General features: G+C 43.6%; 1 protein-coding gene across 1 annotated transcript in view; it reads right to left on the bottom strand.

Moving 5' to 3' along the window:
• Positions 1-18,912, bottom strand: part of LOC125460785 (protein-methionine sulfoxide oxidase mical3a-like) — a 374,391-nt gene that overhangs the window by 121,198 nt on the left and 234,281 nt on the right. The window contains exon 29 of the mRNA XM_059652260.1: positions 14,079-14,271. Within this exon, the coding sequence (XP_059508243.1) occupies positions 14,079-14,271 (193 nt within the window). The remainder of the gene's footprint in view (positions 1-14,078; positions 14,272-18,912) is intronic.

Genomic DNA, 18,912 nt, shown 5'->3' on the forward strand with positions numbered 1-18,912 from the left:
TTGAATTGACTGGTACAATGTTGTGGGTATCGCAGAGACGTGGTACAAAGGAATCAGGGCTAGGAAGAAAACACATAACTATTCAAAGGATGGGCAGTAGGGGCAGAGATGTCTTATTAGGAAGAAATGAAATGAAATGAAATTAACAATAAGCGATAGAGAGTTGAAAGGTGTAGGATCTTTGTGGATAAACTTGAGGAACTGCAAATGAAATAAAAGACCCCAACGGGAGCTATGTACAGCCTGCTAGCAGTTAGTACACAGGAAAGAAAATAAATCAGGATAAAAGAAAGGGTGTGAGAAAGGCACTATTACAATATTCATGGGGGACTTCAATATGTAGGTGGGCTGGGAAAATTAAGTTGGTAGTGGATCCCAAGAAAAGAAATTTGTAGAATGTCCACAAGATGGTTTTTGGAGTAGTTTGTGATAGAGCCCACTAGAGAACAGACAATTCTGGATTTGATGACGTGTAATAAAGCAGACTTGATTAGGAAGATGAAGGTGAAATCAAATGTAACTGTCTTATAATTGAGTAAAAGTAACCACAAAGACATGGGGGAGGAGCTGGCCAGAGCTGATTGAAAGGGGAGGCTAGCATGGAATACGATGCAGCAGCAATGGCAGGAGTTTCTGGGGGCATTTCAGGTAGCACAGCAGAAGTTCATCCTAAGGAAGAGGCATACTAAGGGGGAGGATGAAGCAACCACGTCCGATGAGGGAAGTCAGGGACAGTATTAAAGTGAAAAGGAACGCATACAATATGATGAAGATTAGTGGGAAGCCAGAGGATTGTGAAGCCTTTAAAAACCAGATGCTAACTAAAAAAGCTGTAAGGGGGCAGAAGCTGAAATATGTAAGTAGCAATATAAAGGATGATTGCAAGAGTTTTCTATGTATAAAAGGTAAGAGAGGCAAGAATGGATATTGAATGGCTGGAAAATGAGGCTGAAGATGTAGTAATGGGGAGCAAATAAATGGTGGAGAAGCTGAGTAGGTACTTTGCACACTTGGTTTAGCACACTTGGATGGGCAACTGATTTGCAACGCAGTGTGATACCCACAGCACGTATTCAATTCACACTCTGGCTGGGGTTACCATGAAGGACTCTCCTTCTTAACCTCTCACCTCTCCTTTAATGTGGTGGCCCTCAGATTAAATCATCACCAGCCATCTCTCACTAATGAGAGACCAGCTGTATGGTCTGGTAAGGTGACGACTTGCCATCAGTTCTCACAGTGGTTAACACCAATAATATATCAGAACTTCAAGAGAGTCGGGGGCAGAGATGAGTGTAGTGGCCTTCACTAAGGAGTAGGTGAAGGGAAGTTGAAAAGTCTGAAGATGGATAACTCACCCAGACCACATGGACTATACACCAGCGTTCTGAAGGAGATAGCTGAGGAGATTGTAGGGGCACTGGGGGTGATCTGTCAGGAATCACTGGAGTCAGGGATGGTGTCAAAGGATTGGAAAGTGGTTAATGTAATATCCCTGTTTAAGAACCCGGGAAATTACAAGCCAGTTAGCCTGAATTTGCTCACTGGTATGATTTTAGAGCCCATAAATAAGTATGAAATTGCAGAGTACTTGGAAGTGCATGGCAGAGTAGGGCTGAGTCAGTAGGATTTCATCGGGGGAGGACATGCTTGACAAATCTGTTAGAATTCTTTGAGGAGGTAACAATCAAGTTTGACAAATGACAGCCAGTAGTCAGGATCTATTTGGATATCTAAAAGGCTTTTGACAATGTGTCACACAGCAGGCTGCTAAATAAGATTAGAAACCATGGTGTTTAGGCCAAGGCACTGACATGAATATAGATTTGCTGACTGGCAGAAGGCAGAGGGTAGGGAAAACAGGGACTTTTTCAGGTTGGCAGCCAGTGAACTAATGGATTTCCTCAGTGGTCCGTGTTAAGACCACAACTATTCACAGTATACATTAATAATCTGGATGAAGGAACTGAGGGCATTGTTGTTAGCAGAGATAATGGGAACTGCAGATGCTGGAGAATCCGAGGTAACAAAGTGTGGAGCTGGATAAACACAGTAGGCCAAGTAGCATCTGGCACAAAGATAGGTGGGTGGAGACCCTAGGAGGACTTTGATGAGCTAAGAGAGTGGGAAAAGAAGTAGGAGATGGAATATAACACGAGAAAGTGTGAGGTTACGCACTTTGGTAAAATAGGGAAAATCATCAGAAATCAGAAGCACAAAAAGGCTCGGGAGTCCTAGTTCAGGGTTCTCTAACAGTTAACATGCAGGCTCGGTTGGCAGTAAAGGGAGGCAAATGCAATGTTAGCATTCATTTCAAGAAGACTAGAATGCAAAAGCAGGAATGTACTGCTGAGGCTGTACAAGGCTCTGGTCAGACAGTAATTGGAATATTGCGAGCAGTTTTGGGCCCCATATCTGAGGAAGGATGTGTTGGCCTTGGAGGGTCTTCCAGAGGGGGTTGACAAGAATAATCTCTGGGATGAAAGGCTTGTCATATGAGGAGTGATTGAGGATTCTGGGTCTGTACTAATGGATTTTAGAAGGATGAGGGGTGGATCTGATTGAAACTTAAAATACTGAGAAGCCTGGATAGAGTGAATGTGGAGAAGATGTTTACTCTACTGGGAGAGACTAGGACCCGACAACACAGTTTCAGATTGAAAGAATGTCATTTTAGAACTGAGATGAGGGATTTCTTCAGCCAGAGGGTAGTGACTCTGTGGAACGAATTTCTGCAGATGACTGCGGAGGCTAAATTATGGGGTATATTTAAGACAGATTGGTAATTGAGACTTGAGTGGCGAGAGGATCAAGGTAGGAGAATGACATTGTGAGACACACCAACCATGATGATATAGTGGAGCAGACTCAATAGGCTGAATCGCTAAATTCTGCTCCTACATCTTATGGTCTTATTGTCTTAACTAGACAGCACCAGAGAGGAATTAGACACAAGCAGACAGGACCAGATATGACTAGGCAGGAATGAGATAGCCTCAATTATGAACAGATTCCAAAAGGCAGCAGCAAGTCATAGAGCTGACCCTTTGGTCCAGCTCATCAATGCTGACTACATATCCTGATAAATCTAGTCCCATTTGCTAGCATTTGGCCCATATCCCTCTAAACCCTTCCTATTCATTTAACCATCCAGATGACTTTTCAATGTTGTAATTCTACAAGCCTCCACCACTTCCTCTGGCAGCTCATTCCACTCACACACCATCTTCTGCACGAAAAAATTGTCTCTTAGGTGCCTTTTAAATCTTTCCCCTCTCACCTTAAACCTATATCCTCTAGTTTTTGACTCACCCACCCCAGGGAAAATTGTCTATTTACCCTATCCATGCCCCTCATGGTTTTATAAACCTCTATAAGGTCACCCCTCAGCCTTTTGACACTCCAGGAAAAATAGCTCCAGCCTATTCAGCCTCTCCCTATAGCTTAAACCTTCCAACACTGGCAAAATTTTGTTTTCTATTCATTTGTGGGATGAGGGTGTCGCTGGCTGGCCAGCATTTATTGCCTATCCCTAGTTGCTCTTGAGAAGGTGATGGTGAGCTGCCTTCTTCAACCGCTGCAGTCCACCAGCTGTAGGTTGACCCACAATGCTATTAGGGAGGTAATTCCAGGATTTTGACCCAGCAACAGTGAAGGAACAGTGATATGTTTCCAAGTCAGGATGGCAAGTGGATTGGTGGGGTACTTGAAGGTGGTGCTGTTCCCATTTGTCTGCTGTCCTTGTCCTTGGAAATAGTCATGGGGTTTGGAAGGTGCTGTCTGAGGACCTTTGGTGAATTTCTGCAGTGCATCTTGGAGATAGCACATACAGCTGCTACTAAGCATCAGTCGTGGATGCTTACGATTGTAGTGCCAATCAATCCGGCTGCTTTTTCCTGGATGGTGGCAAGCTTCTCGAGTGCTGCTGGGGCTGCTCTCACCCAAGCAAATGGGGAATATTCCATCACACTCCTGACTTATGCCTTGCAGATGATTGGCAGGCATTGAGGAGTCAAGAGGAGCATTACTTACCGCAGTATTCCTAGCTTCTGACCTGCTTTTTCACAGAATCGCTACAATATAGAAACAGGACACGACAAGTCTACACCAACCCTCAAACATCCCATCCAAATCCATTCCCTCTATAACCCACTTAATGAATGTTATGGGCAATTTAGCTTGGCTAATCCACCTAGCCTGCACATCTTTTGGACTGTGGAAGGAAACTGGAGCACCCGGTGGAAACCCGTTTAGACACAGGGAGAACATGCAAACTCCATACCGAGGGTGGAATAGTCGCGTGAGGGTGGAATCAAACCTGGGTCCCTGGCGCTGTGAGCCAGCAGTGCTAACCAATGAGACACTGTGCCGCCCCTTTTTACTAAAAAGTTTCCTTTTAGGTTCCTTTTATATGTTTCCCCTCTGTCATCAAATTATATCTTCTAGTTTTGGACTTCCCCACCCCAGGAAAATACCTTGCCTATTTCAGAGAAGAACCAACAAGGACGGAAATACACAACTCTTTAAACTGCCACCGAAAACATGCAAAAGCACAGAACCCCTGTTGGGGAATGCATGAATGATGTGCTGAAGGGAGTAGGTACCCTGTACCTGAGGCGAAGGGAGCGCATCTAGATAGCCATTACATAAACCCGCTGAGTTGGGAGCGAAAGACCCGAGCCTGCATCGCCGGTTTCGTTTCTCGTGGCAAGAGAGTGCGCTAGGACCCTCTGTCTGACCAAACTCCCAATGATGCGAAGCTGTCAGGCAGCATGACCGGACTTGGTGTGGCTCCCTTCGTACATCACTGACTGATCGGCACTGCTGACAAGACAGTGACCGAGTTTGCAAAGGAAAGAGCAATCTCGCCTGTCCATGTTCATTCAGGGTGGACTTGGCAAATGGAGATTTGTTTGCGTGTAACAGATGGAAACCTCCTTCCCGTGCAGGTAGGTGCCCAGCTGGGGGTCGAGACAAAGACTCCAGGCCTCCTACCCTTAGAGTTCTCCTACTGGCCACCCCTGTGTGCTGAAGCTCAAGAGATGGAAAGGGCATACACCCCCGGCCGATACTGATACTTTCACAGGTTCACCTACGGAAACCTTGTTACGAGTTTTACTTCCTCCAGATACTCAAGTTTGATCATCTTTCCAGCATTCTGCCAGGACCTTGCCTGAATCCAGTGGGGCCGATCCGATGGGCTCACTAAACAATCCAATCGGTAGTAGTGACGGGCGGTGTGTACTTGTAGTCACTGTGTTTATGTGGTGAGTCAGTTGAGTTTCTGGTCAATGATAACCCCCAGGACATTGATAGTGGGGGATTCAGTAATGATAACACCATTGAATGTCAAGGGATAGAGGTTAGATTGTCTCTTATTGGTGATGGTCATAACCTAGCATTTGTGTGGCACAAATGTCAATTGCCATTTGTCAGCCCAAGCCTGGATATTGTCCATATTTTGTTGCCTTTGAACACGGACTGCTTCAATATCTAAGGAGTCACGAATAGTGCTGAACATTGTGCAATCATCGGTGAACATCCGCACTTCTGATCTTATGAAGGAGGAAGATCATTGATGAAGCAGCTGAAGATGGTTGGGCCGAGGATGCTACCCTGAGGAACTCTTGCAGAGATGTCCTGGAGCTGTGATGATTAACGTCCAAAACCACGACTATATTCCTCTGTGTCAAGTATGACTCCAACCACTGGAGAATTTGCCCCCTGATATCCATTGATTCCAGTTTTGCTTGGGCTCATTGATGTCACACTCGGTCGAATCCGGCCTTGATGTCAAGGGCTGTCACTCTCATCTAACCTCTGGAATTCAGCTCTTTTGTCCTTGTTTGGACGAAGGCTGTAATGAGGTCAGGAGCTGAGTGGATCTGGTGAAATCCAAACTAGGTGTCACTGAGCAGGTTAATGTTGAGCAGGTGCTGCTTGATACGTTGTTGATGGGGCCTTCCAACACTTGTAACATCCTCGTAAATCTTTTCTGAATACTTTCACTGTTCACAACATCCTTCTTATAGCAGGTGGCTAGAACTGCACACAGTATTCCAAAAGTGGACGAACCAATATCCCATACAGTCGCAACATGACCTCTCAACTCCATTAGTTAACGCACTGTCCAATAAAGGTAAGTATACCAAATGCCTTCTTCACTATCCTATCTACCTGTGACTTCACTTTCAAGGAACTATGAACTTGTACTTCAAAGTCTCTTTCTTCAGCAACACTCCCTAGGACCTTATCATTAAGTATCTAAGTCCTGCCACGATTTGCCTATTCAAAATCCAGCACTTCATGGTTATCTAAATTAAACTCCATCTGCCACTCCTTGGCTCATTGGCCCATCTGAGCAAGGTCCTGTTGTACTCTGGAGGTAACCTTCTGTGTCTCCAATTTTGGTGTCATCTGCAAACTTACTAACCATAGCTTCTCTGTTCTCATCCAAATCATTTATATGAATGATGAGAAGCAGTGGATCCAGCACAGATCCTTGTGGCACACCACAGTCACAGGTCTCCAGTCTGAAAAGGACCCCTTCACCACCACCTGGTGGAGTTCACCTGGACTGTCTCCAACACATCCCTTACGTTCCTGGACCTTTCTGACTCCATCTCAGGCAATCACCTACAAACCGATGTCCATTTCAAGCCCACCGGCTCCCACAGGTACCTGGAATACACCTCCTACCACCCATGTTCCTGCAAAAAAGGACGAAGTGTCTAGGCCCGAAACATCAGCTTTTGTGCTCCTAAGATGCTGCTTGGCCTGCTGTGTTAATCCAGCCCCACACTTTGTTATCTTGGATTCTCCAGCATCTGCAGTTCCCATCATCTCTCTTCACCACCACCCTCTGTCTTTTACCTATTACCTAGTTCTGTATCCAAATAGCTAGTTCTCCCTGTATTCCATATGATCTAACATTGCTAACTAGTCTACCATGAGGAACCGTGTTGAACTGACAGGAACTAGACTCGACCAGGCAGAGTTGTACAGGACTAGAACATTCTCAGGCATGGCCCAACAGAACTAGGCAGGGTCAAACAAAGAGGCAATGTTCTTTTCAGCTCAATTTATAGTCAACACATAAAAGGAATGATAGGGAGGCTCCAATGAACAACCATTTATATTTATGAAGTATCTCTAATGGAATGAAATGTCACAATGTGACGCAAAGGAACCTTATGAAATAAAATCTGGCACCAAGTCATATAAAGGGCTATTAGGTAAGATGACCAAAAGTTTATTTTTAAGAAAGTCCAAAGGAAGAGAAACAGGGAGCTAGAGAAACAAATATTGCTTTTTCTGGCTGTTTATAGGTCAGGAGATAGCGAGTCTACTCCATCTCCAAGATTCATAAACAAATGCCCATTTTGCTAAATATGGTCTGAAAGATAATGGCAGAGATGGTGATGTGCCACAAATATGTTGCAATCTTGACACTAGGTTTGCAGTTACGGCAACATAGACTCAAGAGCTGCAGACATCGTAGGGCATCAGCAGAGAGGATAGTTGTCATATGCTGGAAGACAGCTGTTAGCATAGAGCATAGAACAGTACAGCACAAGGACAGTTTCTTTGGCTGACCATGTCTGTGCCAACCATGATGCCATTCCAAACTAATCCCATTTTCCTACACTTGATCCATATCCCTCTATTTACACTTGTTCACGTGTCTATCTAAATGCTATTGTATTTGCTTCTACCGTCTCCCTTCATAGCATGTTCCAGTCACCTACCAACCTCTGCGTAAAAAAACTTACCTGTCACATCTCTTTTAAACTTTCACCCTCTCACCTTAAAGCTATGCCCCCTAGTATTTGACATTTCCACCTTGGGAAAGAAGCTCTGACTATCCGTGCCATTCATGCCTCTCATAATATTATATGCTTCTGTCAAGTCACCCCTTAGACTCTGGTGCTCTAGTGAAAACAATCCAACTTTGTCCAACTTCTCCGTATAGCTAATACACCCCCAATCTAGATGACATCTTATTAAACCTCTTTTGCACCCTCTCCAAAGCCTCCACATCCATCCTACTATGTCTGGACCAGATGTCAAATGTGACCTACCTAATGTCTTATACAGATGCAACATGACTTTCAAACTTTTACATTCAATATCCCAACTGAAGCATGTCATATGCCATCCTTTCCACCTTACTCATTTGTGTTGCCACTTTCAGGGAGCTATGGATTTAGACTCCAAGATCCCTCTGTATATCAATGCTCCAAAGGGTCCTACCATTTACTGTATACTTTCCTCGCGCATTTGACCTCCCAAAACACATTGCTTAACAGTTGTATGAATTAAACTCCATCTATCATTTTTCTGCCCCTATTTTCCAACTGATATATATCTTGCTGTTTATTTTGATATCCTTCCTCACAAACCATGGCTCCACCAATTTTCATGTCTTCTGCAAACTTACCAATCAAACCAACTACATTTTCAAGCAAATCATTTATATGCATACACGTTTATTAATATATATATTGGTTCCCAGAACTGATTCTTAATGAATGCCACTAGTCATAGACCTTCAGTCAGAAAATTCCACGCTAATCTGTGTCTTCCATGACCAAGCCAATTTTGTATTCAACTTACCAACTCATCATGGAACCCACATGAATTAATCTTCAGGATCAGCCTACCATGAGGGACCTTGTGAAGTGTTATAGTAAGGTCCACACAGGCAACATCCACTGCCTGACCCTCATCGATCATCTTGGTCACTTCCCCAAAAAAAACTCAACTAAATTTACAAGATAAGCCCTATACTGCAAAGCTATGCTGACTAACCTTAATAAATCTGCTCTCTTCCTCAGTAGCTTTTTCAGTAATTTGCCTACATCTGATGCAAGATTCACTGTTGGAAAGTAAGTGATTTTGATGAAGTAGTTCAGCCAAGCAGACGTGCAGTAAAGAAGGCATGACAAAGCTGCAGTTTCTCTCATGAAACACCATTTCTTGGAAGTACCAGGGAATCTGATGGAGTTCCAAATACTGGGCTTGTCTCCCTGATTACACCTGAAAGTGGTGGACTGTGACCAGTTCTCAACAACTCAAATCCAAGTTGATTGGAATCAGAACTGGACATATATTATCAAGCAATTTGCCATTTAGCTTTGTTGACAGAAAATCCAATGGAAGTGAGAAGACAGTACTACTTATCCTTTATTTTCAGGCTTTTAACTCACAAGGTGTTTTTCTCCCCCATCTGTTTTGCCTTTTTTTTGGAAAAAGCAATCTCGACTGAGACTTGTCTTTATGGGTTGTTTCAGTGTGCTGGAGTGTGCAGGATTAAGGGGCATATAGTTTTAATTCCAAATCATAGCTAAGGTGTTGATCAGTCATTGCCACTTGCTTTAAGAATAGGTTTTGTTTATAATAAAGAGGTTAACTTGAGTTTATTAAAGAAGCCTAATAGACATTTCTTTTATTCTGGATAGTAGCACAAAAGTGAAGCAATTGGCCATTTTGGTAAGTGAATCAGCATTTACAGTTATGTTGCAACTGGCAGGATAATGGGGCTCCATTAACAACAAATTCCTTCTGCCACAGTCATAACAACTGGATGTTAAATGCACAGGGTAGGTTCAGGTGATACGAGATGTAGAAATCCAAAGCAACAGAACAGTATAGTGATCATAGAATCCCTACTGTGTGAAAATAGGCCATTTGGCCCAACAAGTCCAAACCAACTCTCTGAAGAGCATCCCACCCAACTCACCCCCCACCCCATCCTATCCCTGTAACCAGGGCTAATCCACCTAACCTACATATCTCTGGACACTATGGGAAATTTAGCATAGCTAATCCACCTAATCTGCACACCTTTGGACTGTAGGAGGAAGCCTGAAAGAGACCACACAGACACGGGGAGAATATGCAAACTCCACACAGACAGTCACACAAGACTGGAATTGAACTCGGGACCCTAGTGTTGTGAGGCAGCAGTACTAACCACTGAGTCACCGTGCCACCCCTGGAAGGACGTGCAGAGTGGGGCAGGAAGTGTCAAGAATTTAATATTAATTGTGCAATAGGTTATAGGAGTAAAAATGGGAGTGTGAAAAGCTCTTTGTCTGAAAGCATCCATAATAAAGTATATGGACTAGTGGTACAAATAGAGATAAATGGTTCAAATTCAACCACCATTACAATGTAGTTACAAGGCGAGTGAGATTGGAAAATACATGTGCCATGTTATACCAATATTTTTGAAAAGCAGGCAGAATGTCAAAGAGGGAGGGGTAATAGCCCGGATAGTAAAGAGTGATATAAAGACAATAAGCAAGGAAGAATCGAGCCTCAGGAGTCCATTAATTTCTGGAAATGAAGAATAGCAAGGGGTCAATAATAAAATTGAGAGCAGAGTATAAAGTCCCCTGACAATAGTTATACTGTTGAGCAGAGAATTTAGCAAGAAATTATTGCATCTTACAAGAAAGGCAATGTAATAATTATGGAACATTTAAGTCTTCCTGTGGACTGGAACGAATAAAATGTCAGATGTGGTGTACCAGTCAAAACGTTGCTCGCATAATGAGGGCTCAAGGAGCCAGCGGTAATATATTAGCATGGATAGAGGACTGGTCAACAGACCGAAAGCAGAAATTGGACATAAATGGAGCTTTTCAAGTTTACAAATAGTAACTAATGGAGCACAGGGATCAGTGATAGTGCCTCAGCTACTTCAAGTCTATGACAATTTTAGATTAGATAAAGAGATCAGGAGTAATGTCTCTAGGTTTACTGACGACACACAATGCTGTAAGGAAGACGCAAAGAGATTGCAAGAAAATACTGACGGTCAGGTGAGGGGGCAAAAACAAGGGGCAGATAGATTATAAAGTTGGTAAATGCTAAGTTTAGATGTAGGAATAAAAACACAGAATATTCTTGAAAAGGTGTGAACCTCGTAAAAGTTGATTTTGGAGAGATATGTAGATACAGAAAACAATGATACAGGCTACTAGACTAGGTGGGATTGAGGTACACACGGAAGAGGTATTAGAAATCCTTCAGAAGGTGAAGATAGATAAGTCCCCTGGGCCGGATGGGGTTTATCCTCGGATCCTCTGGGAAGCCTTTTGCCGAGCCTTTGGCATTGATCTTTAACTCGTCATTGTCTACAGGAATAGTGCCAGATGCCTGGAGGACAGCAAATGTGGTTCCCTGTTCAAGAAGGGGAGTAGAGACAACCCTGATAATTATAGACCAGTGAGCCTTACCTCAGTTGTTGGTAAAGTGTTGGAAAAGGTTATAAGGGATAGGATTTATGATCATCTAGAAAAGAATAAATTTATTAGGGATAGTCAGCACGGTTTTGTGAAGGAAAGGTCGTGCCTCACAAACCTTATTGAGTTCTTTGAGAAGGTGACCAAACAGGTAGATGAGAGTAAACCGGTTGATGTGGTGTACATGGATTTCAGCAAGGCGTTCGATAAAGTTCCCCACAATAGGCTATAGTACAAAATGCGGAAGAATGGAATTGTGGGAGATATAGCAGTTTGGATCGGAAATTGGCTCGCTGAAAGAAGACAGAGGGTGGTAGTTGATGGGAAATGTTCATCCTGGAGTCCAGTTACTAGTGGTGTACCGCAAGGGTCGGTGTTGGGTCCACTGCTGTTTGTCATTTTTATAAATGACCTGGATGAGGGCTTAGAAGGATGGGTGAGTAAATTTGCAGATGACACTAAGGTCGGTGGAGTTGTGGATAGTGACGAAGGATGCTGTAGGTTGCAGAGAGACATAGATAAGCTGCAGAGCTGGGCTGAGAGGTGGCAAATGGAGTTTAATGCAGACAAGTGTGAGGTGATGCACTTTGGTAGGAGTAACCGGAAGGCAAAGTACAGGGCTAATGGTAAGATTCTTAGCAGTATAGATGAGCAGAGAGATCTCGGTGTCCATGTACACAGATCATTGAAAGTTGCCACCGAGGTTGACAGGGCTGTTAGGAAGGCATACAGTGTTTTAGCTTTTATTAATAGAGGGATCGAGTTCCAGAACCAAGAGGTTATGGTGAAGCTGTACAAAACTCTGGTGCGGCCGCACTCGGAGTATTGTGTACAGTTCTGGTCACCGCATTATAAGAAGGATGTGGAAGCTTTGGAAAGGGTACAGAGGAGATTTACTAGGATGTTGCCTGGTATGGAGGGAAGGTCTTACGAGGAGAGGCTGAGGGACTTGAGGCTGTTTTCATTGGAGAGAAGAAGGTTGAGAGGTGACTTAATTGAAACATATAAAATAATCAGAGGGTTTGATAGGGTGGATAGGGAGTGCCTTTTTCCTAGGATGGTGACAGCGAGCACGAGGGGGCATAGCTTTAAATTGAGGGGTGAAAGATGTAGGACAGATGTCAAAGGTAGTTTCTTTACTCAGAGAGTAGTAAGGGAATGGAACGCTTTGCCTGCAATGGTAGTAGATTCACCAACTTTAGGTACATTTAAGTCGTCATTGGACAAGCATATGGACGTACATGGAATAATGTAGGTTAGATGGGCTTGAGATCGGTATGACAGGCCGGCACAACATTGAGGGCCGAAGGGCCTGTACTGTGCTGTAATGTTCTATGTTCTAATTAGGAAAGTAAATGGCATGTTAGCTTTTATTATAAGGGGACTGGAGTAGAGGAATAAAGAAGTCTTGCTGCGATTGTACAGGAGACACACCTGGAAATTGATGTGCAGTTCTGCTCCCCACATTTAAGGAAGGATATTCTTGCACTGGAGGTGGTAAAGTGATGTCTCACTAGAATGGTCCCTTTGACGACAGGGTTATCCTATGATCAGAGGCTGAGTCCATAAAACCGTAAGACATAGCAGCAAATGTAGACCATTCCATCCATTGAGTCTGCTCTGTCATTCAATGAGACCATGACTGATCTGATAATCTTTAATTCCAGTTTCCTACCTTTTGTCTATAACCCTTGATTCCCCCAATGATTAAAACTCTGTACATCCCAGTTTTGAATATCAGTTGGTGGCAATGTTCTGAAAGCTTGAGATTTCAAATAGATCTGCTAGACTATAACCTTATGCCATCTGATTTCTGACATTATTAGGTGAAAACATTAATTGACTAGTAGTTAATTGGGTCAATAAGGTTGTGAGCTCAAAAACATACATCAGAAGTGTAAATGATGCTACACCCCCTGCACCTGCACTCCCGTCCCATGGCAGCTTCGCCTAACACTGACCCTTTGCCTAATTCAAACCTTTCCCCCCACATTTTCCTCCCCCTCCCCCAGCATCCATGCTATCCCTCTCCTGACACTCCCCTCCCCTGGCACTCACATGCCGCCCTCTGCCAGCATCCACACTCTCCCTACCCTGGCACTCCCCACCCCCCACTCCAGCACTCATACTTCCCCTCCTCTGATATGCCCACTCCCCACCCTTGGAGGCTACACTCCTTCTGTCCAGCACCACCGACAACCCCTCTCCTCCAAACACATGCTCTCTCCCTGACAACAAGCCTCCCACCTGCCCCGACAACCTATCCCCACATTCTCAGCAGTGATGCCAACCAATACTACCAACACTGATCCTCTGCCTCAAACAGTCTCCACTCATCTCAAACTCAGTCTCTCCTCCTCACACTCTCTGCACCCCTCATATATGTACTCTGACCCCCCACACTATCAGCCCCCAACATACAAGTACTCCGCCTAGCCCCCCTACACATACATTATAATACTCCACCCCTCTCTGATCACCCCCCACATTCTCTGCAACACCCCACACACAATCCCTGTACACCCCATAAACATTCTCCACCAGATGCTCTGCAATACCCCGACACTCTCCACAATCTGGCCAAACACACACCTGTGCTCTCCCAGACTCTCCCCCACAACACTTTGCATCCCCCACCAGACCTTGCCCTCGGTTTCTCTGCACTCCCATACCCTCCGCAAAATCTCCACACGTTCTGTTCCCCCAACAGTTTCTCTGCCCCTAGACCACACACACTTTTCCTATGTCCCACCTGACACATTTTCTACAATCACAACCCTGCAACACGCACAAACTCAAACACACACAACTTACACAGACACAGACCTGCTATCTGGCTCCTGGCTGATTTGCTGAAATGCACTGCTCAGGTTGTGTTCTGCAAGTGTCTCCTCAGGCACCTCCTGGAGATCTTCCTCGCGCTCCAGTGAAACTCGGATATTTTCCAGCTCGATCCTTTCAGGCGTACTGCGTATTCGCTTTGCCTGGCATGGTTCTGCCAGGGCATCAGTAAACGCCACTGGAACAAGAAGACAAACCTCTTTATAACGAACCAGGTGAAGAGGTGAAAAAGATCACACATAACTAAATATCTGCTGACATTAAAAGTCATTGGATTAACAGAATTAGGAAGGCAAACAGGAGGAGGGAAGACAGACTGTGTCAGCTGAATGGCAGAACACAGCACAGCACAGCACAGTGACCAAAAATCTCAGTCCTGAATATAATCAATGATGAAGCATCCATAGCAATCTGAAAGACGCATGATCCTGAGTCTTGCGCTCGAGATTCCTCAGTGTGAGGAAACACTTTTCAGTGTCAAACCTGTCAATCCCCTTCTGAATCTAAATTGCTTCATTGAGATCACCTCTCAAACTCCACAGTATAACAAGCCAGTCTACTCAGCTTCTCGTCAACTGTACGACTGCAGCAAGCCTTCTCCATTCCTGTAATCTAATTCCCTATGCAATAAAGGCCAACATGACAGTTACCTTCTGAACTGTTTGCTGTACTTATGTGCTAACTTAAAAATAGCCCATTTTTGCCCATTGTCTTTCTTGCTGTTCTCTAGAAGCTCCTATGTCTGTGATTAAGCCCAACTCCATGGGCCATTCCTTTTTATTAACCTTTTACTTAAATGTAGCTACGCTGCTCCCTTTGGTTTCCCCTTGAGGTACCTTAGTTGTCAAAAAAGTGCTAATAAGTAATGATTTCTTCTTCATAACTGCACGTTGACTTTCATTGCATCTCCATATGCTCTTGTCGCAGAAAGCTCATACGCAGGTACTGCGGGTAATTAAGGAGTCAAATGGAATTCTGACATTTATTGCTAAATGATTATAATATCAAAGTAGAGATGTGCTTTTGCAGCTGTACAAAGGATTAGTGAGACCACTTCTGGAGTACTGTGTGCAGTTCTGGTCCCCTTACCTGAGGAAGGACACAACTATGTTGGAGGCAATTTGGAGAAGTTTCACTAGATTAATTCCAGAGGTGAAAGGTTTATTATACAAAGAGCGGTTTAACAGTTCAGGTTTATGCTTCTTAGAGTTTAGAAGAATCAAATTGGGGTATATAAGATCCTTAAGGGGGCATGTAGAAGTAAAACAGATATTTCCTCTTTTGGGGCAAGGAGATGTCATAGTTTTAGGATAAGTGGCGGCAGATTTAAAAAAAAGGGGAGGAATTACTTCTCTCAAAGGGTTGTGAATCTGTGGAAGTCATTACCTTGGAGTATGGTGAATGCTGTGACACTGAGTGAATTTAAGGAGGAGATAGGAAAATTTTTAATTAGTAACAGGTTGAAGGGTATTGTGGAGTAGGTAGGAAAATGGAATTGAGCCCAAGGTGAGATCAGCTATGATTGTATTAAATAATGGAGCAGGTTTGAAGAGCTGAATTATCTACATGCCATGAATCATCTTATGTACTACATTTTCTCAGGGAATTGTTAAGTCTTCTTTCAGAATTCTTTCAACTTCCTGTGCTTTCCCAATGATCAATGTCAGGCAAACGGGATTGGGGCTACCTGCTTGGACATTCTGATTTGGAAAAGTTGTGACAGAAATACAAACCTTTCTTTTCCCCCTTCTCTCGTTTATTCCCCATCTCTCTCGCCCTGTATTTTCCTTTCTTTGTATTGTTCCTCCTCTTATCAAAGCCCGCACTGGGTTGTGAGATTTCCCCAGTGCCTTTTGAAGAGTTTGGAATCTCTCTCACAACCTCGTGAAAACTCCATTAAAGTCTGGCAACCTGGACACTGAGAAAGAGCTTTCACACAGATACTCCATGTTGGCAAAAGGCCAGGCTTCACATTCAGGTAAGTCTGACATTACAAATACTGAGCAATGTAGGGCAATGCTCTTCCTGCAGGAGACCCTTCTAAAAGCAGAAACAATTGAAGAAATCATTTGAACTAATACAAGTAATCATTCAGGCAATGAAGTCCAAGCCTCCAGGACATTAACTCTCCCAATCAAACTTACCATTGCTACATACCAATAGCTAAACCTGCAGCAAAGAAGCAAATGCACCCATCCCTGGTTCAGCAAGCAATCAGAACATCTTGGATTAATCAGATAACTTTCATTCTTTTTTGATCACTCTCACTCCCCTCCTCCCTCCTTCCCCAAATATTCTCTCTTCTAGCATTCTCTCTCCGCTTCTTCTCCAATTGCTCTCTTGTGTCATCGTCCTTACCTGATCTCCTTCTCTATTGTTTTTATTTTCACCTTCTGTCCTCTCCAATCAATCTGTCTCTTTTCTACTAACACACTTGCTCTGTTCCCTCCATAAGACCAGTTCAGAAATTTGCAGTCATAAGAACAAAAGAGAAGTACAGCGCAGGAACAGGCCCTTCAGCCCTCCAAGCCTGTGCCAATCATCAAGCCCTCACTAAACTAAAAGACAAATCTTGTGCCCTTATTTATTTATATCGCTCGATTCCCTCCATATTCATGTAACCATCCAGGTACCTCTCAAATGTTGCCAGTCTGTTTGCTTCTGGTAATGCATTCCAGGCTCCTACCACTCTGTGTGAAAATCTTCCCTCGCACATCTCCCTTAAACATCACCCCCTTGCCTTGAGCCTGTGCCCCATGTAATTGAAACTTCAACCTTGGGAAAAAGTCTCTGACTAGCTGTCCTATCTATGCCTCATAATTTTGTAAACCTCTATCAGGTCTCCTCTCAGCCACTATCTTCCCAGCGAAAACAATCCTAGTCTTTTCATCCTTTCCTCATTACCTATGCCTTCAAGACCAGGCAACATCCTGGTGAATCTTCTCTGCACTCTTTGCAAAGCTTGCAAGTCATTCTGGTAATGTGGTGATCAAAACTGCACACAATGCTCCAAAAGCGGCCTAACAAGGGTTTTATTTAGCTGCAATATAGTTTGCCAATTCTTATACTCCATGCCCTGGCCAATGAAGGCAAGCATGCCATATGCCTTCTTAACCACCTTGTCCACCTGTGTTGCCACTTTTAGGGAATTGTAGACCTGCATGCCCAGACCCATCTGTATGTTAAGGGTTCTGTCATTTACAGTATAACTCACACCTAAATTTAGTCCTCCAAAATGCATCACCTCACCTTTGTCTCAATTAAGTTCCATCTGTCATTTCTGTGCCCAAGTTGCCAATCTATCTATATCCCGTTGTATCTTTTCACAATTGTTGGCACTACCAGCAACTCCACCAATCTTTGTGTCATCAACAAACTTACTAATCAGACCACCCACATTTTCCTCCAGATTATTTATATATATAAAAAGCAACAGAGGACCTAAGACTGATCCCTGTGGAACACCACTTGTTACCCAAGTCCATTCTGAAAAACACCGTTCCACCGCCACTCTGTCTTCTATGACTGAGCCAGTTTTGTTCCGTCTAGCCTGCCCAGCCTGAATCCGATGTGATTTTAGTATCAATCTGCCATGTGGGACTTTAACAAATGCCTCATTAAGGTTCATATAAACTATATCCACAGCCCCTCCCTAATTATCTTAGTCACCTCTTCAAAAAATTCAATCAGGTTGGTGAGGCAAGACCTTCTCCTTCCAGAACCATGCTGCCTATCATTAACTAGTAAAATTTTCTTCCAAATGTGCACATATCTTGTCCCTCAGTATCTTCTCCAACAGCTTCCCCACCACAGATGTCAGACTCACTGGCCTATGATTTCCTGGATTGTCCCTGCTTCCTTTCTTAATCAAGGGGACAGCACTGGCTAATTGCCAGTCCTTCGGAACTTCAACTGCGGTCAAAGAGGATGTTAAGATATCTTCTAATGCCCCGGCTATTTCTTCCCTTGTCTCTTGCAGTAACCTGGGAAGTAGTAGCAGGGGCATTAGCTTTTAACGTTGTCAGCATTTACTAATCATTCTATAATTCTTCTTTATTTACATAGTCATTGCTCCATTACATTTTGTTTTGTTCTGACCTGGCTGTTGCTTCCAAGGCATTGTCATTTTTCCCAGTCTTTGTTCTTCTCTAAGCAAATGTGATTGGCTTCATCTATGCTGCCTCCACAACGTGCTGATAGGAGTGGGCATGATACATAGATCGTTGGTATCAGCTTCCAGACTCAGATTGATTCTGACCTGTTACACATGCACTCAATAGGTTGTGAATAGAGCATCAATCTGCTGCTATCTTACTGGATTTCAATCAGTCACAATGTCAATGTATCAACTGTCAACTGGATCAGTGATCAGCACTGATCGCCATGTCACAGTACCCATTAGTCACTATGTTACTGGATCACCATCAGTCATCATGTTACCGATCGGTCACTAGATCATCACCAGGTCACTAGGTAACTTTCATCATGCCACTAGATCACCAGTCACTGGATTGCTGGTCACTGTATCAGTCATTGTGGATCATAAACAGCCATAGTTTCACCAGATCACAAAATCATATCAGTGGATCACCATCCATTTCCATATCACATGATTATCATGAAGTCAGTGAGTGCATTGCTCTATCCCCAATCATTGATGTTTCACTGAACTGTTGCGTAATGGATTTTTATTGGTCAACATCTCACTGGATCTCTTTACTTATGTTTTTGTAACCCTGCATCACCAGTTACATTGTCATTAGATCACCGACAGTCACCACATAACTTTATTTCTAACAAAGGCTATCTTGCAGGATAC

The sequence above is a fragment of the Stegostoma tigrinum genome, chromosome 18 (genome assembly GCF_030684315.1).
Source record: "Stegostoma tigrinum isolate sSteTig4 chromosome 18, sSteTig4.hap1, whole genome shotgun sequence".
Lineage (NCBI taxonomy): Eukaryota > Metazoa > Chordata > Chondrichthyes > Orectolobiformes > Stegostomatidae > Stegostoma > Stegostoma tigrinum.